The sequence below is a fragment of the Panicum hallii genome, chromosome 5 (assembly GCF_002211085.1).
Source record: "Panicum hallii strain FIL2 chromosome 5, PHallii_v3.1, whole genome shotgun sequence".
Taxonomy (NCBI): domain Eukaryota; kingdom Viridiplantae; phylum Streptophyta; class Magnoliopsida; order Poales; family Poaceae; genus Panicum; species Panicum hallii.
The window spans coordinates 51070676-51092694 of NC_038046.1; the positions used below are offsets into that span (position 1 = coordinate 51070676).

At 45.8% G+C, this 22019-nt stretch overlaps 1 protein-coding gene across 1 annotated transcript in view; it reads left to right on the forward strand.

The window, feature by feature from the left end:
* The first annotated feature begins 3092 nt into the window (after positions 1–3092).
* The window catches only part of LOC112892738 (protein argonaute 4B-like), a 49160-nt gene continuing 30233 nt past the window's right edge, over positions 3093–22019 (forward strand). Inside the window, exons 1-5 of the mRNA XM_025959861.1 lie at positions 3093–3161; positions 3259–3410; positions 3823–3886; positions 3993–4104; positions 4200–4273. Coding sequence (XP_025815646.1) covers positions 3093–3161; positions 3259–3410; positions 3823–3886; positions 3993–4104; positions 4200–4273 — 471 coding nt within the window. The remainder of the gene's footprint in view (positions 3162–3258; positions 3411–3822; positions 3887–3992; positions 4105–4199; positions 4274–22019) is intronic.

Below are 22019 nucleotides of genomic sequence, written 5' to 3' on the forward strand. Positions count from 1 at the left end.
TACTACTGCCACCACTGCTACTACAGAACTCAGAAAAGAATGCCAGTTCCGTGTCCGAGGCGAGTTGAGGATCGATGCAGGCTTCCCTGCGGCTGCGGGGATTCGACAGGCATCGCCCATGCATGTGTTGGGCAACCACGGCGGCAGAGGAAGGCATCGTTGTGTCCGGAAGGCCCGGCGATCTCCAGTCCTCCATTGCAGGCCCTGCAGTGCCGAGTGCGTCCGTGCCGAGTCCCTGCAGAACTGCACGTCTGCACGTGCAGACTCGGGAGACCGAGCGCAAGTTGGGCACCGCTGAGATCGATCCAAGAGGAGTCGAGTCCTGTCCTGTTAAGACTTGGTGTATAGTCAGTCCTGCTTGGACTCTGTATTTTGGCCTATTTTAGGAGGAGGCCTTGACCCTCTCGGCCTATCGCGCCGATTCTTCTTCTTCTTCTTCTTCTCGCTGTACACGTACAGAGACGCGAGATGTCATCAATGTCGAGTGCGAGTTCGGATCCTGCCGTAGATCTAGAGAGAGGCGCCGCCGCGGAGAAGACAGACGAGGTGAACCCTCGCGTGGCCATCTGTAAGGCGATTCTGGTGAGGCTTCCCATTGCTTTTCTTCCGCCTTATCTTCTTTCTTACCCTCCTTATTAAAAGGTCCATCAATTTGCTGCCTGAGCTTGGGCCAAATTTGGGGGTACGGCTTGATTGCTACTCTACCGAGCCGCCCAACGTGCATGGTCGAGCTTAACTAAAAGAAACATGAGCCCTCTGTTCGAATTCGAAAAGTTCAGTTTCAATTTCTTTCCGCGATCGACTATGCTGTTAGTATGTGCTGCTAAATTACTTGTAGGCTGCGTATGTATTGTCTTGGCTATCTATAGTAATTATGCATTGATGCATTCTAATTTTCAAAATTTAATTACGTAAATACTCTTAAATTTTTTTCGTGCCCACGTACTAATTCTTTTGCTCTCGCTGCCTCGTCTATGTGTTTGTAGGATGTGGCTGCTGTGCTGTATGTGGTGTTTCACATTGGCCTGTTCACGTGGATCGTCCGGGTTTCCGAGTACTGGTGGGATCCATGGCTGGCTGTGGTTGTCCTGTTGCCAATCTTGTTATATTCACTCTGGCTGAAAGCCACTTTCTTCGACACCAAGCCTACACCAGGAAGCGACGGCAGCGATCTTGTTACCAAACTATTAGCATCCAAGAAATAAGCCATCGAGCTGGTGTGAAGTAAATATGCATGGGTCACCGATTAGTTAGCGTGTGAAATGTGGTGCCATATCATAGTCATGTTATGTAAATGGTGCTTGCTGGCTTTTAATCTAGTTCTTGAGTTTTGTACACCCTCCTGGTACATATGGAGCGGACACGCACAAGATAATTATTATGAACTTCATATTGAGTGGTTATATAGAGTGTTTAACTTAAAACGTCTCTGACCTAGCGGCTATAAAACCATCGATACGACAATGTCTCTGTTACCCCCTTTCACGGCCGCCCCTGGTCCGGTGAGGAGGAGAGCAGGAGCAAGGCCGCGGTCGGGAAGGATGGACGGGCAGGAAGGAACATTTGGTATGCGTATAATTTGTATTGCCTCCACAATGACTGACTGCTGGAGGAGTGTGTGTCTACATATATATATATATATATATATATATATATATATATATAATTTCGGTCCACCATCTATATATCTTGCTTACAGAGGTACTTAGATCAACTTACTTGTTACGATCGAGAGCAGATTTTAACTTTGGGCAAAATGTAAACAAAACCTTTATTAATAATTGACTGCCTCGTTAGCACGTAGATCTTTCAATCATGTAAATATACAAAACTTGGAGTCTCGAGCCCTCGAGACGCTCTTACATAGATTTTGCTATGTATCTAAACACAATTATATATCTAGATGCATAGTAAAATTTATTTATATAGATTTACTAAAGCGATCTACAATTTGGAATCGAGGAAATACTATAGTCGATCGAGTATATCCAATCCGATGCAAAGCGTCCAAAGCAATGCCGATACGATGCGTGCAGGGCAGGCCAGGCGACGGACCGGTAGAGAAGAAAAGTCCAACATACCCAGCCGTTCCATGCATGCGATAACCAGGTCGGTCGATCGATCAAAGTCCAACAAGGCCACGTAGACGTAGGTATGCACCCAACAATTAACCAACAGCTCGCAAAAATCACTTGCGTGCCCTTCCATGCATGCGCATGCCGACGTCGCCGGCCGGCACGACCGCGGCGGACCAGCGGCCGATGGTGCTCGGCATCTCGTCTCCGCGGCCGGCGTGCTTTTTTCGCACGCACGCGCGCGGCTCGAGTCCAAGATAGAGCCCTTGCCCCTGCCCGTCAACAAACTGTGACATTAAACTCCTGGATGGTGGTATGATCAGATGTGCTATGAAAACTATGTAGCCTTGATGCAGTTGAAATTACGCATAGTTAAAAACATTCGCACGATATTATATAATAACTTCAATATTCGTACAATATTAAATAGTGACATATATAAAAATGATAACATATATAATACGTATCAAAATGTAAGATGTATTTCGACAACGCCCGAACTTATTCCAAATATGCTCCACCAAGTCCTTCTTAAGTTGTATATGAGCTGAACGATCTCGAATATCATCACCTTTCTCCAGCACTCTCTAAAATGGGACAATCTTCAGAGGAGAATTCTGGTTCTTGGATGACCATCGTACTAGGAGTCTCATTAAGATCTATTGTTGTTCCTATAGAGGTAACTGTCATTTGAATCCTATTGTTGTCCCTTCTTTGAAAAGCTCCTTACCCCTGCTAACGCTTTGGTGCTTGATTCCATGTTTACCAGCTCTGTACGCTTCTGTCTTTACAAAGATACACCAAGTCATTGAGTACACTTCAGAGGTCTTCACTTGTTGAGAAGTCTAGGCATAAACCCCAAGAAAGGATTTCTGTTCTGTCTGATGTGAGTTTCTCCTTGGATTCAACTTAGGAAGCTAGTAAGTATTTGGTATGGATGCTTTCTTAACTGTTTTGTTTTCAATGGCAAATTTTTAGGTACTGCACTGCAGTAACTATGATTGAGAGCCTATGCTAATGGCATATGGCATTTCAATTGCTAAAAGTTCCACTGAGGTGGATGGTAGAGTGCTGCAAGCCCCCAAGGTTAGTTATAAGTTCTAACTGTTTCTCCTATATTTCTTCCCCTTTGTGGTTACAGAACTATAATAGCATAAACCTACTGTGTTCCCTTTTGGTGCAGCTCAAAGCTGGCAATGGAGAAGACATTTTTACACGCAATGGGAGATGGAACTTCAACAATAAGGTCAGCATGTTTAGAGTGTCTTATTGTTTGTATGCTGATTTGCATGGTGTCAACACAGACTCATTTGAAATTCTGTTCCCCAGAGACTCGTTAGGGCTAGCTGTGTTGAAAAATGGGCAGTAGTCAACTTTTCTGTACGCTGCAATGTCAGGGACCTTGTCCGAGATCTCATCAAGTGTGGCGGTGTTTGTGAAAACAAAATGAAGACAAGGAAAATAATAAATTTTGCACACAAGGAATACATGCACACATTTGTGAGAACACATATTTCACTAATTTCGATCTTCTACAAAATTCATGAATACATGACTCGACAGCTCATCTTCTTCTGTCTTCTGCGTCAATACTTAAGGACAGATCTAACTTGCAGAGATTGTATAGTTCGCTGATTCCCGGGGCCTATTAGACGCGTCCGGTTAATTACATCCATGGAGCGAGTCTACGGAAAACCTCCGATTAAGCTGCGCTTTCATGGTCGTCATCAAATCCACCCATACTTAGGGATGGCGTTGGCGAGAGTCAGTTTAGTCAGATGCTGAACATTGAATTGGATCAAATAATTGAGGTACTCCATTAACTTTCTTGGCGCAGTTCAATCTCAAAGCTCCTTTTATCCAAGTATCCTATACTGCGTGCTTGCCCATGCTAAAGTAGTTCTATTGTTTTTTTAGGCATGCAAGTTTTTGGATGAAAATTGGGATCCCAAGTTCACATTGATTGTTGCCCAGAAGAACCACCATACAAAATTTTTCATTCCTGGAGCACCTGATAATGTTCCTCCTGGTAATTACTTTATCACTCACCAGTGTGCTGTTGCAATAGGCTAACTTTTGTGTTTCCGAATTGTTATCTAATAATATCAATGGCGTAATCTGTAGGTACCGTAGTTGACAACAAAGTCTGCCATCTAAGGAACTATGACTTCTACATGTGTTCGCATGCTGGAATGATAGTACCAATTTCGTCCTTTTAGTTTTGATTATTGGCATTTGGTGTAGTTCCATTTATGTGTTTACATAGTTTAAATACTAATTAAAATACCCACACCAAATAACACCATACTAATTCAAATACCAATTTAAACTGGAAGGGGTTTTCATGTTATCAGTGGTAAAGTTCTTGTAGTTCTTTTGGTCCAATGGATGTCAAAATTAGATGGAGTTTGTGCTGCTAGCACCTGAAAACCGGTTATGGCTGTAACATCCCGAATTTCTCAGAATGTTAATTTAGTGCAAAAATTGGGAATTTTAAAAACTTTTCGTGTATGTGCCGTAGCTAGATCCAAATGTAAGAACAAGTTCTTTCTATCTCAAATTCCTAGCAAATTTAAACTTGAAATTAAATTAAGGATCATAATTATGTTAGTGTGATTAATTGGAGTCCTTTGGGTTTAAATGCAAGTTTTCTTGTTTAATTTGTTGTTGGATTTTATTTTGACTGGCTTTCTTTTTGCTTGAACCAAATTGAGTGGAATTTGAGTTCGAATGGGCCATTCAAACTCAAATTCAAACCTAATCCCCTAAATCCCCTTTGGGCCCATAATTGAAACCAGCCCAGCTCGTGCAGTCCATGTGACACTCAGGTAATTAGTTGGGTTATACCTTAGATTTTAAGCATGTTTGTATGTTCAAAGTTTGGCAAAAATATACTTTATGTAAGCAATGCTATGAAAGAAAGGATGTTTATGTAATTAATATTAATTAAAGGTCCTTTTATGCAAAATGGATGGGGAATGAGGGAAAAGTTTAAAAGCATAAGGGTTATTTTGCAAAAAGTAGTACCTGTGGTCAAATTGTAAAAATATATGTGAAATTACCATAGGAGGTATATGTAAAAGTAATTTTACTTAGGGATTTACATAAAACATGAAATTATTACTAAGTTCATTTTAACTCAAAAACTATTGCTCAATTGTAGATGAACCTTAAAGAGAAGTTGTAGGTTTTGAAAAACCATGCACTTTTGATTTTTGGACCATCTTCATTTGAGCATTGGTTTAAAAGTTACAAGCCCTTTACAGTAAGGCCCCTGTCTTTCTCTGAAATCACAGATTAGTCCTTGAGTCAGTTCATCCCTTCTTCCTCAGGCGCTCTGCCCCCCCCTGCTCTGCCTCTTCTGCTCAACTGCCGCCGGCGTAATGCGCCGCCCTAGCTCGCCGCCGGCCACCTTCTGCACCCCGCCCACGTGTTGCCTTCTTGCTCCTCACCGCCCTAGCTTCCTGCTGCTGGCACCCCCACCCGAGCGCCACGATACCCCTCGGCCGCCAACACCGCACGCCGGAGTGCCTGCCGCCGCCGCAATTGCCACTGGCTCGCCTTATCCCTTCCTCTCTTCTGCCCCGTAGCGCCGGCAACTCCAAGTCAATCTGTTTCCCCCGCTTATTTGCTCGCCAAACCCCTGTCCTCAACCCGTTTTCCCCTTTTCTTCTTCCCTGTGTCACCGGAGCCGCCCGCGTTTCTCACCGGCATACGCCGCAACCACCACGCCTCGCCCAAATTCCGCCGATCCAGAGCTTCCCCACCTCCTCCTCTTGCTCCCCGTCGTGATCCACACCAACCCCGGCCCTCCCCCTCACCGGAATCGCTCCACCCCGAGCCGCCCCTCCATTTGCGCCGCCGTGCTCGACTCCACCGTCGACAGCCCGCCTCGCCACTCCTCCGACCAATCCATGTAAGGGAATCGCTTCCCCACGTCCCAGTGGTGCTCATGCGCGCGCTAGACCCCCTTGTTCGCCGGCCGTTCGCCGGGAACGGCGTCGCGCCGCCACGGCCGCCGCCCCTTCTCGTCGCCGGTCGGATTTCCCCTTTGTCTGTTGGATCCCGTCTTGCCCTTTGTGCTTGCCTCGTCCCCCTGGTCGTGCTTGACCGGCCCCTCGCCGCCGGCGACCTCGCCGCCGGTGGGAACACGCCGGAGGCCGAGCCTCCAGCCATGTCGAGGCCGGACAAGGGCCTATTTGTGAGAAGAACATATCTTGCAGGGACCCCTGTGCAAATATTCGAGACCCCCCCCCCTAAAGCTTCTGTTATTTCATGTGAATTTGATTCCCTGTCTTGTAAAATTCATAACAATTCACAGAAAAATCTAAAAATAGTGAAACCAATTTTGTTAGAAAGTAAATTTCAAACTCTATGATTTTTGTTAATGAAGTGTAGTGTGAAACAAAATACTTTTGCCTTTACTTTAAATCTAAGATCAAGGGGTAATTCACACTTGACCTTGTCATTTCATGCTCTATTGTTTTTCTCAAAGTTTAGCATGAATATTCTTTAAGCCCTAAGTAACCTTGTGCAATTTCAAACTCAATATTTAGTCTAAACTTAACATCTTTAATTTGAGCTTTCAAATTTAAAATAAACCTAATGTATAACCTATTCTAAATGGAATCTTAGTATTCACTAATGTAATGTTTTATGATCCTAATATATAATCAAGTTTCTATGATCTTTTATTTAAAGTTTTGAAATCAAATTTTAGTTTATTTCAAATTTAACCCAAAGGTTTAATTTATATTATAATAAAATTTTACCATATCTTATAAATGGTGTTTCAAATCTAAACCCTCGTTATTCTATACATGTTTGTGTACTAATTAGATGTGATATAATATTTAAATTTTAAATTTAAAATTCACCTCATTAATGTATCGCATTTCATATAGAATCAACGACACTCGACGACGGGGACTACGAATTGGTCTTAGGACAAGACCAAGGCTTTCCAGAAGACCCAGCACAAGTCGTCGAAGGTCTAACTGAAGCTCCGAACCCGAGTTCGGAAATCTCTGACTCTCCTGCCCCTACCCCTACTCCCGAAGGCAAGCCCCGGACATATTCCACTATTTTATTTACTCTGCAATCTATATCTATCTAAATTATATCTTGCATTAGGTCTAGGAATTGTGGTGAAACCCTAGATGCATAAATCCTAGGAATCCAATGTAATGCCCCCGAGTCCTTATCGGATAGATGCTCCGCTAATAGGACCGGTAGAAGTCGAGTGATCTCCTGTCACTCGCGCGATATAGGAGTTGCATGTTTACATTACTGCAACCACTATAAGGATGACGGACAGGGTCATGTGCTGTGTCATGACCTGGAAGCTTACCCTGTCTGTTTCGATGAAAAGTTTTAAGGCCGAAATGTTGGTAGTGGTGGCTAAGTTTTTGAAAGTACTAGCCACATGCCGCGAAATATGGTAAGCGGCAAGCCTAGTAACCAATCGGCCCGGCAAGTGGACATACCTGCCACCACTCGAGTTTATGTAATGTTCACACGCACCGACGTGCGGGAGTGCGTTCTGCAAGGCAGACAGGAATACGGGTTTTGTAGTCGCGCTACAGACGTATGTCCTGTACACATTGGGTGTGCGTACGGTCCTGCAGTCGCTTGTGGTGGACCTGATCCACGACCCGGAATGAAAGGCAAACGGTTGCTTGGGAATGATCGTTGGATCTTCCAAGCGTGTGAGTTAGGTTTACCTTGCAAGGTTAAATTCGATTCGAATCGTCCGCCTCTCACGATGCTTGAGACTGCTTATCCCTTCTGCCACATTGAGTAATAAGAGTAATTGTTGATGAGATAATCTTGATGGATGATAATCACTACCTTGCTTGTTCAGTATAGGTGCTAACCTAGAATGGCTAATCAAATTAGAATCTGAAAGCTAAAATTTGAAAGTAGTTCATACTCTTTGTTGCTTTTCAGCTGAAAATGAACCTAGAGCCTTTACAACAACTTCATGAGTCTAGTTATGGGCTAAGTATACCCAAACCCGGGTAAGCCTTGCTGAGTATTAGAATACTCAGCCTTGCCAATGTCTGTTTCAGGTATTACCTACGAGAACCCCACGGACAACCTTGAGTGGCCTACGTCCGTTCCATTTGGCTGGTCCGTGGAGTGGGACCCGTCCCCGGCCGGCACTGACCCTCCGGAGTGACACCAAGCCCTGGGCTAAGCTTGGCGTTCGCCTTCGCGTCGTGTGTAGTCGCGTAAAACTTTTTCTTCCGCTGTGAGTTTAGACAAGCTGTTACGCTTGTCAGTTTGAACATGGTTGTATAAATTTACTTCTCTTGAACTCGTTTTGTAATAATATATATATATATGGCTGTAAATTAAAGTTGATGAGCTATTCTGTGATGTGAACTCGCCATCGTGCGAGGTAAACCTACTTCGATCCTGCTGAACCGTGGTTGAATCGGGCGGAGACCCGACAGACCAAAGGATTGTTCCGTCTGAAGTGCGTTAAGCTGATTGCAGTTGTACGGCGATCAATAGCGCACTTGAGCCGGAATAATTCGACCGGTTCTGCCACAGCTGGTATCAGAGCTGTAGGTTTATCTTTACATCTAGAATAGCTCTTAAAAGGTGTTTTCTGGATAAAAGTTTGCCAACAAATGAGTTTATAAAATACGTTGGATCCGTTAAGGTTGTGCTTAGAACGTAAAGCCCTAAGGGTTTATATGGGAAAGTATCAGGTGGCTAATGGTATCTATATATATGTATAGGTAGATCTGACTTGCAGCACTACTTTCTGTCAAAACTTAAATTTCTACACAACCCAACCTTACTTCTTGTAACGACATCTACGAACGGAGGTAAGAAGGTAAGGATCCTCAGCCAACTGAGGGAGCTTGGCCTTCCCGTCGGTGATGCGAACCGAACGCTGTTTCTCAAGCAGTGGCCTACTTGAGATGCTGCCAATATACCAACTTAGGTTGATTATATTGGGAGTATATGGTTCGACGCAGGGTATGGCGATCGCTGTTCATACCCCCGCATATTGCGGTACCCCCGTGAATACGTTGTTTCGATAACGTATGTTAACGTTGTCTGTACGGCGGTAATTGTACAGATGCTGTTTCTATAGTGAATAGTAATGTTTGGGGACGCTTTCATGTCGTGCTGCCATGAAAGGTTCACGAGATATATATATCTGTGTTTTCTTCTGCAGGTACACTAACCACGTTCACGCTATTAGGACGCGTAGGGTTTACCGACTAGTTATATATAGTGAGAGACGTATGGTTATGCCACCGAAATTGACTACGTAAGTCCGAAAATATTCGGCAGTTGTTTTGGTTGTGAGGGCGAGTAGCGCGTGCATGCATCTTTTGTCAATAAAAGAATTTCATATATGAGGGACATATTGTTGTATTTGGAATGGGGTAATGAAGAGCTAAGGACAGCTTTAAGTGGGGTGTCTTATATGGGATCTTAGTTTTCCATCTGATTTCCAGCCTTTGCTGTTAACAAATTGGTCATCTTGATCTGTTTATCTTGTATTCTCTTAACAAGATAACAAGTTTTACCATTTGCATCCTGGTCGCAGATGGCAGCACCTTCCAATGTTTTCTGGGATCCGGAAGGGCATCTCCACACCAATGCCCTTCACTGGGAGGGTTTTCCCCGCTTGTTATGGGAATCTTTGCAGGCTTTCCATTATACAGAACCCCCTCAGTACGACGCTGTTGAACATGTGGAAGACGGAATCCATAGGGCCTATGTTAGGATGAGTATACCTCAGCATCCTTTCCGTTCACGATGGCAGCCTATTGAGATCAGTACGACGGGCTACAGAATTATGGACGCCATTGAAGCAGCAGCCCTAGAAGCCATTTATGCTTTTTGCAGTCAACACCCCGAGGAAGTTGTAGGACAACCTATAGGTTTGTTCGCCACAACAGATCCTAGTGAAGTGGAGCAAGATCTCAGAATAATTCCTGAAAGTCATAGGCTGGAAGGTCCACCAGAAGAAGTGGTGCAAGGAATGAGACATTATACGAGTATACAATACCACTATCATATGTTGCTACGCCGTGAAATAAGCCATCTGATCACTGCTGCGCGAAGTTTTCACGGAGACGCTGCCAGGTACTTTACCCAGGCCGACCAACTTCAAGCAGTGGTACTTGAGAAGAATGGAATAATCGCTACTCAAAACGAGACCATCCATCATCGTGAAGATCAGATCAACGAGAGTGATCACATAATCACTCAGCGGGATACTGTTATTGAATTTCTACAGGCACAAGTTCAAGATCTGATCCTTGCAGTGGATGATGCTCAAGCTCAGATTGAAGAATTGCAGCAGCCCCCGATTCCTCCCGTTGCACCTGCAGCACCTGAAGCTGAAGAGGAAGATCCCGAGGAGATCGAAGGAGTCTCCGAACTTGATTCTGAGCATGGGGATCCAGTCGTCAGTCCCCATCATTCCTCCTCTGGAAGCCAGTCATCAGTGGGCAATTTTGATGACTTTTAGTCATAGTGACAGCGTGGTGGATTAGATGTAATAAATGTATAAGATGTAACATAAGTAGTGGGTAGAACATCTAGTTATAAAGCCACTTGTTGTATATGTGGCATGTATTTTTGGGTAAAAGTTTGTAACCTTGGGAGTGTACTGATGTAAGATAGTAGTATCTTTATAGTAATCCAAATCCTAAGTTTCGGTTATCCTGCTCAACATCTGTGTACCTGTTATAAGTAGATTGAATGGAGCATATGCATTACATTTCAGCTGGATAAATTGCATATTATCTGAAATTGGAGCAAGATTATGGTTGATAATGGATGTCTCCTTTATTTCAGATGGTTGGAGCTACTCGAGGAACCCCGGAAGGATTCCGGGCAGGACAACCTGGTAGTTCTCAGCAACCACCACCGCCACCTCCGAACTTGGCCGAGGTTATGGCCCGGCAAACCGAGCTTCTAAATCAACTTGTACAAGCTCAGATGGGCCATTTCCAGCAGCAACCTCGAGGCCGGGGAGAACCTCTATCGGCCACTTATCAAGACTTTCTCAGCACCCAACCTCCACTATTCCACAAGGCCGAGGAGCCTTTAGATGCGGATGCCTGGTTGCGGACCATTGAGTCCAAGTTCGCCTTATTGTCCGCTCCATGTTCAGAGGAGAACAAAGTGCTCTTCGCCGCCCAGCAACTTCGAGGCCATGCACGTCTTTGGTGGGACCAATTTCATGCAATGCAACCCGCCGAACACGTGGTCATTTGGGATGAGTTTCGGACTGCATTCCGCGCACATCATATACCAGCAGGACTCATTGAGCGGAAGCTCAATGAATTTCTAAGCCTGACCCAAGGTACCCGTACGGTTACACAGTATGCACAGGTTTTCAATCACCTGTGCCAGTATGCGGGATCACATGCGGACACTGATGCCCGCAAATGTGATCGCTTCCGTCGAGGCCTAAACACCAAGCTCAAAGAATGGTTGAATTTAGTGAAGGCCAACGATTTCAATGAGTTGGTCAACATGGCCATTACTCAGGAAGATTGCATCGCCGCCCATAGAGCGGAAAAGAAACGAAAAGCACCCACAGGGCCTGCAACTCCACAGTCGCCGCGATATCGGTTGGTCCCGAGTAATGCCCCTCGAGCTCTGCCTCGAGGCAATATCTCAGGCAGATGGGTAGCCCGCCCTCCCCAGCAAGCACAATTCAATCGACCACCCCTGCCACAAAATCAGCAACAACCTCAACAAGGTCTGCGGCCGAGCTTTCCGCCAGCTACTCCAGGAAACAACAATAATCGTTGTTTCAATTGCGGAAGCCCGTCCCACTTCATTAAGAATTGCCCTCAACCTAGGAAATCATTCCAAGGGCAAACATCTGGTCCAAACTACAAGGGCAAGGGTAAGAAACAAGTGGTGCAGGTCCGACAAGGGAGGGTGAATCCCACTACACTCTCCGAACTCCCTGAAGGGGCACCGATAATGACGGGTATATTTTCTATTAACCATCATCCCGTTATTGTTCTTTTTGATTCCGGTGCTACCCATAGTTTTATCAGTAAAGAATGTGGAAGTAAAGTAGGATTGGATATGTACCCTACTAAAGAAGATTATAAGATAATCACTCCTGGTGGGAAAACCCTATCAAATCAAATCTGTATGAAAGTACCACTTCTATTGGGTAGCCAGGTAATAAAAGCAGATTTACTTCTGTTAGACCTAAAGGGAATGGATGTCCTTTTAGGAATGAACTGGATGGCACAGCACCATGTGTCCTTAGATATCTCTTCTCGTACTGTGGAAATAGGTTCACCGGAGAATGAACCTACTATCCTTTATCTTCCGCAACCAAAATCCTTTAACTCTTGCACCTATGCCATATCTAAGGTCGAACTTGAAGATATTCCAGTCGTCTGTGAATATCCAGATGTTTTTCCAGATGACTTACCTGGAATGCCTCCAGACAGAGATATCGAGTTCATTATAGAACTTCAACCTGGTACAGCCCCTATTTCTAAGAGACCTTATCGTATGCCTCCTAATGAGTTGGCCGAATTAAAAACTCAACTCCAAGATCTCTTAGATAAAGGTTTCATTCGCCCGAGTGCATCACCATGGGGTTGTCCGGCCTTATTTGTGAAAAAGAAAGATAATAGCTTAAGGCTGTGTGTTGATTATCGTCCTCTCAATGCGGTAACTATCAAAAATAAGTACCCTCTACCCCGCATTGATATCCTCTTTGATCAATTAGCCGGAGCTAAAGTGTTTTCTAAAATAGATCTTCGTTCCGGCTACCACCAAATTAAGATTCGGCCCAGTGATGTTCCAAAAACCGCCTTCTCCACTCGGTATGGTCTATACGAGTATCTTGTCATGTCGTTTGGTCTCACTAATGCCCCAGCCTATTTCATGTACCTCATGAATTCTGTTTTCATGCAAGAGCTCGACAAATTTGTCGTGGTCTTCATTGATGACATCTTGATCTACTCAAAAACTCCAAAAGATCATGCTAAGCATCTCCATGTCATCCTTCAGCGATTAAGAGACCATCGCCTATATGCCAAATTCTCTAAATGTGAGTTTTGGCTAGATACAGTCAAATTTCTGGGCCATACCATCTCCAGTGACGGAATATCTGTCGATCCCAGTAAAGTACAAGAAGTGATGGATTGGAAACCCCCAACCTCCGTCCATCAGATTCGTAGTTTTCTCGGTCTAGCTGGCTATTATCGCCGTTTCATTCCTGACTTCTCTAAAATAGCCAAACCTATGACCGAACTACTAAAGAAAGGTGTGAAATTTTCCTGGGATCAAAAATGCGAAGATGCATTTCATACCCTTAGAAATCATCTTACGACTGCACCAGTCTTAGCTCAACCAGATGTCTCAAAACCTTTTGACATCTATTGTGATGCATCAGGAACTGGACTTGGTTGTGTACTTATGCAAGACAACCGAGTCATTGCATATGCATCACGAGCACTTAGGGTTCATGAACAAAACTACCCTACTCATGATCTCGAACTTGCAGCGGTTATTCATGCCCTAAAGATCTGGAGACATCATCTAATGGGTACGAAATGCCATATCTATACTGATCATAAAAGCCTCAAGTACATCTTTACCCAGGCAGATTTAAACATGAAGCAAAGGCGCTGGTTAGAACTTATCAAGGATTATGACTTGGAAGTGCATTATCATCCGGGCAAGGCCAATGTCGTTGCAGATGCCCTTAGTCGCAAAGCACATTGTCCTTGCCTATCCATTAAAGCATTTAATGAAACTCTCTGTTGGGAAATGAGTAAACTTAATCTAGAGATCGTTTCCCAAGGTGACTTAAACCATATCTCGGTTGAAGCCACACTCAGAGATAATATTGTTCTAGCACAACAGCGTAATGAAGGGGTTAAAATCATCAAGCAGAAAATAACCCAAGGTGAAGAGAAGTATAAGTGCTTCCGAGTAGATCCTGAAGGAGTTTTATGGTTCAATGAGCGTATTGTTGTACCGAAAGACCATAAACTCCGAAAACGAATAATGGATGAGGCCCATCTATCCAAATTCTCTATACATCCTGGCAGTACAAAAATGTATCAGGATCTGAAACAGAATTTTTGGTGGACTCGTATGAGACGAGAAATAGCTAAGTATGTGTCAGAATGTGACATCTGCCAAAGAGTCAAAGCCAGTCATTTGAAGACTGCTGGTATTCTTCAACCTCTACCCATTCCCTCGTGGAAGTGGGAGGATATCAGTATGGACTTTATTGTTGGCCTACCCAACACTTCTCGGAGGCATGACTCTATTTGGGTAATCGTTGATCGATTAACCAAGACGGCACATTTTCTCCCTGTGCATACCACATATAATGCTAAAAGGTATGCTGAGATTTATCTGGATCAGATTATTCGACTCCATGGAGTACCTAAAACGATCATTTCAGATCGTGGAGCGCAATTTGTCGCTAGGTTCTGGGAGCAACTTCATGAGGCTCTTGGGACTAAATTAATTCGAAGCTCCGCCTATCATCCTCAACGGATGGGCAAACTGAGCGAATAAATCAGATTCTAGAAGATATGCTCAGAGCTTGTGTACTCCAATTTGACAAAAATTGGGATAAGTACTTGTCGCTAGCAGAATTCTCTTATAACAATAGCTATCAGACAAGTATTAAAATGGCCCCATTTGAAGCATTATACGGTCGCCGATGCCAAACTCCTTTGAATTGGTCACAAACCGGCGAACGTAAAATTTTTGGACCCGATCTAGTTGTAGAAGCAGAGGATAAAGTCAAGCTTATCCAGGACAATCTAAAGGCCGCCCAATCTCGACAGAAAAGCTACGCTGATATACGAAGAAGACCATTACAGTTTTATGTCGGAGACTTCGTATATCTTCGAGTATCTCCCATTCGAGGTGTTCAAAGATTCGGTGTAAAAGGGAACTTGCTCCTCGATACATCGGACCCTTTGAAATCCTTGAAATTTGTGGACCTGTAGCTTATCGTCTCCAACTTCCTTCTCAATTAGCGGCCATCCATAACATCTTTCATGTATCCCAACTCAGAAAGTGTGTTAAAATCCCCACCGAGATCATCGATTCTCAAGCTATCGAAATCGAACCAGATCTGACCTATACAGAACAACCTATCAGAATTCTCGACACGAAAGAAAGAAGTACCAGAAGAAAAACCACCAAAATGTACAAGGTTCAATGGAACCATCATACAGAGGAAGAGGCAACGTGGGAAACCGAATCTTATCTTCAACACCACTTTCCCGATTTCTTCTAAATCAATCTTCGAGCTTGGTCTTTCTATCTCATCCTGCTTCAGAATCTCGGGACGAGATTCTTTTTAGGGGGGAAGGCTGTGACACTCAGGTAATTAGTTGGGTTATACCTTAGATTTTAAGCATGTTTGTATGTTCAAAGTTTGGCAAAAATATACTTTATGTAAGCAATGCTATGAAAGAAAGGATGTTTATGTAATTAATATTAATTAAAGGTCCTTTTATGCAAAATGGATGGGGAATGAGGGAAAAGTTTAAAAGCATAAGGGTTATTTTGCAAAAAGTAGTACCTGTGGTCAAATTGTAAAAATATATGTGAAATTACCATAGGAGGTATATGTAAAAGTAATTTTACTTAGGGATTTACATAAAACATGAAATTATTACTAAGTTCATTTTAACTCAAAAACTATTGCTCAATTGTAGATGAACCTTAAAGAGAAGTTGTAGGTTTTGAAAAACCATGCACTTTTGATTTTTGGACCATCTTCATTTGAGCATTGGTTTAAAAGTTACAAGCCCTTTACAGTAAGGCCCCTGTCTTTCTCTGAAATCACAGATTAGTCCTTGAGTCAGTTCATCCCTTCTTCCTCAGGCGCTCTGCCCCCCCCCCTGCTCTGCCTCTTCTGCTCAACTGCCGCCGGCGTAATGCGCCGCCCTAGCTCGCCGCCGGCCACCTTCTGCACCCCGCCCACGTGTTGCCTTCTTGCTCCTCACCGCCCTAGCTTCCTGCTGCTGGCACCCCCACCCGAGCGCCACGATACCCCTCGGCCGCCAACACCGCACGCCGGAGTGCCTGCCGCCGCCGCAATTGCCACTGGCTCGCCTTATCCCTTCCTCTCTTCTGCCCCGTAGCGCCGGCAACTCCAAGTCAATCTGTTTCCCCCGCTTATTTGCTCGCCAAACCCCTGTCCTCAACCCGTTTTCCCCTTTTCTTCTTCCCTGTGTCACCGGAGCCGCCCGCGTTTCTCACCGGCATACGCCGCAACCACCACGCCTCGCCCAAATTCCGCCGATCCAGAGCTTCCCCACCTCCTCCTCTTGCTCCCCGTCGTGATCCACACCAACCCCGGCCCTCCCCCTCACCGGAATCGCTCCACCCCGAGCCGCCCCTCCATTTGCGCCGCCGTGCTCGACTCCACCGTCGACAGCCCGCTCGCCACTCCTCCGACCAATCCATGTAAGGGAATCGCTTCCCCACGTCCCAGTGGTGCTCATGCGCGCGCTAGACCCCCTTGTTCGCCGGCCGTTCGCCGGAACGGCGTCGCGCCGCCACGGCCGCCGCCCCTTCTCGTCGCCGGCGGATTTCCCCCTTTGTCTGTTGGATCCCGTCTTGCCCTTTGTGCTTGCCTCGTCCCCTGGTCGTGCTTGACCGGCCCTCGCCGCCGGCGACCTCGCCGCCGGTGGGAACACGCCGGAGGCCGAGCCTCCAGCCATGTCGAGGCCGGACAAGGGCCTATTTGTGAGAAGAACATATCTTGCAGGGACCCCTGTGCAAATATTCGAGACCCCCCCCCCTAAAGCTTCTGTTATTTCATGTGAATTTGATTCCCTGTCTTGTAAAATTCATAACAATTCACAGAAAAATCTAAAAATAGTGAAACCAATTTTGTTAGAAAGTAAATTTCAAACTCTATGATTTTTGTTAATGAAGTGTAGTGTGAAACAAAATACTTTTGCCTTTACTTTAAATCTAAGATCAAGGGGTAATTCACACTTGACCTTGTCATTTCATGCTCTATTGTTTTTTCTCAAAGTTTAGCATGAATATTCTTTAAGCCCTAAGTAACCTTGTGCAATTTCAAACTCAATATTTAGTCTAAACTTAACATCTTTAATTTGAGCTTTCAAATTTAAAATAAACCTAATGTATAACCTATTCTAAATGGAATCTTAGTATTCACTAATGTAATGTTTTATGATCCTAATATATAATCAAGTTTCTATGATCTTTTATTTAAAGTTTTGAAATCAAATTTTAGTTTATTTCAAATTTAACCCAAAGGTTTAATTTATATTATAATAAAATTTTACCATATCTTATAAATGGTGTTTCAAATCTAAACCCTCGTTATTCTATACATGTTTGTGTACTAATTAGATGTGATATAATATTTAAATTTTAAATTTAAATTCACCTCATTAATGTATGCATTTCATATAGAATCAACGACACTCGAGACGGGGACTACGAATTGGTCTTAGGACAAGACCAAGGCTTTCCAGAAGACCCACACAAGTCGTCGAAGGTCTAACTGAAGCTCCGAACCCGAGTTCGGAAATCTCTGACTCTCCTGCCCCTACCCCTACTCCCGAAGGCAGCCCTGGACATATTCCACTATTTTATTTACTCTGCAATCTATATCTATCTAAATTATATCTTGCATTAGGTCTAGGAATTGTGGTGAAACCCTAGATGCATAAATCCTAGGAATCCATGTAATGCCCCGAGTCCTTATCGGATAGATGCTCCGCTAATAGGACCGGTAGAAGTCGAGTGATCTCCTGTCACTCGCGCGATATAGGAGTTGCATGTTTACATTACTGCAACCACTATAAGGATGACGGACAGGGTCATGTGCTGTGTCATGACTGGAAGTTACCCTGTCTGTTTCGATGAAAAGTTTTAAAGGCCGAAATGTTGGTAGTGGTGGCTAAGTTTTTTTGAAAAGTACTAGCCACATGCCGCGAAATATGGTAAAGCGGCAAGCCTAGTAACCCAATCGGCCCGGCAAGTGGACATACCTGCCACCACTCGAGTTTATGTAATGTTCACAACGCACCGACGTGCGGGAGTGCGGTTCTGCAAGGCAGACAGGAATACGGTTTTGTAGTCGCGCTACAGACGTATGTCCTGTACACATTGGGTGTGCGTACGGTCCTGCAGTCGCTTGTGGTGGACCTGATCCACGACCCGGAATGAAAGGCAAACGGTTGCTTGGGAATGATCGTTGGATCTTCCAAGCGTGTGAGTTAGGTTTACCTTGCAAGGTTAAATTCGATTCGAATCGTCCGCCTCTCACGATGCTTGAGACTGCTTATCCCTTCTGCCACATTGAGTAATAAGAGTAATTGTTGATGAGATAATCTTGATGGATGATAATCACTACCTTGCTTGTTCAGTATAGGTGCTAACCTAGAATGGCTAATCAAATTAGAATCTGAAAGCTAAAATTTGAAAGTAGTTCATACTCTTTGTTGCTTTTCAGCTGAAAATGAACCTAGAGCCTTTACAACAACTTCATGAGTCTAGTTATGGGCTAAGTATACCCAAACCCGGGTAAGCCTTGCTGAGTATTAGAATACTCAGCCTTGCCAATGTCTGTTTCAGGTATTACCTACGAGAACCCCACGGACAACCTTGGGTGGCCTACGTCCGTTCCTTTGGCTGGTCCGTGGAGTGGGACCCGTCCCCGGCCGGCACTGACCCTCCGGAGTGACACCAGCCCCGGGCTAGGCTTGGCGTTCGCCTTCGCGTCTGTGTAGTCGCATAAAACTTTTTCTTCCGCTGTGAGTTGGCAAGCTGTTATGCTTGTCAGTTGAACATGGTTATGTATAAGTTTACTTCTCTTGAAACTCGTTTGTAATAATATATATATATTAAATTAAAAGTTGATGAGCTATTCTGTGATGTGAACTCGCCTCGTGCGAGATAAACCTGCTTCGATCCTGCTGAACCGTGGTTGAATCGGGCGGAGACCCGACAGACCAAAGGATTGTTCCGTTGAAGTGCGTTAAGCTGATTGCAGTTGTACGGCGATCAATAGCGCACTTGAGCCGGAATAATTCGACCGGTTCTGCCACAGTCCAAGCCAGCCTGTGAGCCCTAAAAATCCACCAAATTAAATTACGCGCTAAGATGTTTTGTTCAAAACGTGGAACCCTAACCCTTGAACCAGCCTCTTTCCCGATGGCCGTACCCTCTTTCTCCTCGTCGCCGTCCCATCCCGCGCCGCTCGGTGGCCTGCCGCCCACGCGCGATCACCCGCCGCGATTAGTGCCGGCGCGATTCCTTTCTCCTCGCGCAGCGCGCAAATGCCGCGCGCGCGTGGCCGACCGGCCGCGGTCGCCGCCGCGATCGGCGCCGACGCCCCCCCTCTCTTTCTCTCCTTCTCTCTTTTTCTCTCTCTCATTTTTTTTCCAATCTCTCTTTTTCTCTCTTCCTTTCTTTTCCTCTCTTCCTTTTTTTTTCCCTCCTCCCTTCTCTCTTTCCTTCCTTTCCCTGCCGCGTGCCCGAGCGCTGCCTTGGCCGTGCGTTGGCCCTGCCCCGGCCGCGCCGCGACGCGCGCGCCCGCGCCCCGCGTGGCTGCGCGCCGCGCCGTGCCGGCCGCCGCTCGCGCTCTGCCCCTGGGCCACGCCACGCCGCGCCGCGCGTGCACGCGCGCGCTCTGTCCCCGCGCGTGCCGCACCGCCCGCCGCTGCCGCCCCCGCCCCGCTGCGCGCGTGCCGTCGCCCTGTGCCGCACAGCGCCGGCCCCACGTCCGCCAGCGCACCGGCCCGCGTGCGCGCCCCGTTTCCACCGCCGGCCGCCCTGTGCGCGCCCACGCGCGGCACTGCTGGCCGCCCCCTCCGCCGTTCGGCCACACCAAGCCGCCGCGCCGCTCGCCGCTCGCCCGAGACGTCCCGTCCACCTCGCCACCCGTGCGCCGCTTCGCGACAACCACAAGCGGCCGGAGCGCCATTAATGGCGCCCCTGAAGCGTCCCCCCATCAGGGAAGACTTAAAAGTGTTACTTTATCAGTCCCAGGAGGCTGATAACACTTTTATTACATCAGATGGTACATCACCGTACAACTCTTCGCGGTAATGGGCAGTGAAGCGCCACTATCGCGAGGATTACAACTAAAACCCACACTACTACACTAGTTACGAAAAGAGGATCATCAGAGTCTTGCGCCATGCGGAATCCAACAGTGGCCTCAACCACAGGCAAGACTGGGTGCAGGACGAAACCCTACTCGTTGTCTTCGGGGACTTAGTCTGGGTCTTCCACTGTAAAAGTAAGAAAGGGGTGAGTACAAACGTACTCAGCAAGTCCAATCACACCCACGGAGGGGGGGGTGTAACAGTAATCAAATGCACAGGACAATTCAAGGGTAAGGTTATGGTTCATTTGCGGAAACTCAATTGTATGCAAGGGTTCGTTTTAAAAGCACTTTTCAAAACAAGTTTCCAGTACCAAGGGTCACACGATGTTGATCCACACAGGATCCAAGTTTTAAACTGCTACCGGACTCCCCGTCCGCCGTAGCTCACGGCACAACTGTCGGACACTTTCCAAACAACTCATACCAGCTCAACCATTCCCAGAGAGAAACACTAGTTATGTGACCACACCATAACTTGCCCAATACCGTGGGCACGGCTATTCGAATAGATTTTAACTCTGCAGAGGTGTGCAACTTTACCCACAGGTGGGGTACCACAGCACGAACACCTTAGTGCCGGTGCAGATCCCAACAAAGCCATTACCCACCTTAGCTAGACCTGACTAGCCACCACGGGATCCATCAAGGGGTCATTCGACCTATCTCCGAGGTTTAACCGGGGCATAAGTCATACAGAGCTTATCCCTTCTCCTTGATCACCCGTTGCTCTCAGCTCTCCTGATGGCTATCAGGCTAACTAGTGGGATTTATGCTAAGCCGTTGCCCATACAACGGTCAAGTGGTTTGCACGACAGGAAGCTAGGTGAGATGACACATCAACTCGGTCCTTAGGGGTGACAAGATGGATATCTCCCTTCCTTGCCCTACCACACAGGTACGAGCACACCAACGGCAATTCACACAGAAATGCCATCCATCCCGTCTGACTCGTCTTTCAAAACCACATTTTATCCCTTCCCACACACACACGTTTTCTTTATAAAATCAGGTGGTCAAAGTAGGGTTATCTCAAACAAGGGTGGCTATCCTACCATGTTTTCAGCATGCAAACCATGCAATTTTATAAAACCGGCCACTGGGTTGTGTTTATAAAAATTAGGACAGAAACATGCATCAAAGGGTGGAGTTGAACTTGCCATCATCAAACTCTTGCGGGAGGTCCTGATCGAAGCACTGTCCCTCGGGTTCGGGGTCGCAGAACTGGCCCTCGTGCGCTTGATCCCACTCGGAACCTTCCTCGTTCACTCCGTGTCCTACGACGCAAACAAACAGACACACAATCAAACGGAAGAACTAAAAGCTTTCATCGTTAAGCTTGAATCGGAAATAATTTAGTTACAGAGTTAGGGGTAATATTTTTGGGTGGTTTCTTAATGGCATGGCCAGAACTATACTAGAAAGGGCGTGGTAAAGTTTCGGGTCGAACGGAGATCGTTTGGCGCATAAAATGACGAGTTAAAGGTGGTTTCAGGGTTAAACGGGGGTCTAAGGACTTATTCGTAAACTTTCTAGAAAAGAAAGGGCCTTTTCATTTATCCTGGAAACATTGGGGGCACAACGAAAAGTGTGAAGGGCCTACTTGAAAATAGGTTTATATTGTGGAGGGGTCTAATTTGGGAAATGTCAAAAGGAAGAGGTTCTTTTTGCAAAGGGGTCAAAGGGTGGAGGGGCCTTTAACTAAATAGAGGGGAAGGGGGGGTCTAAGGGCAAAATTGCCCCCTTTCATCCTCCCCTCGCCAGCAGGAACATAGGAGGGGGAGGGGGAGCTCGGC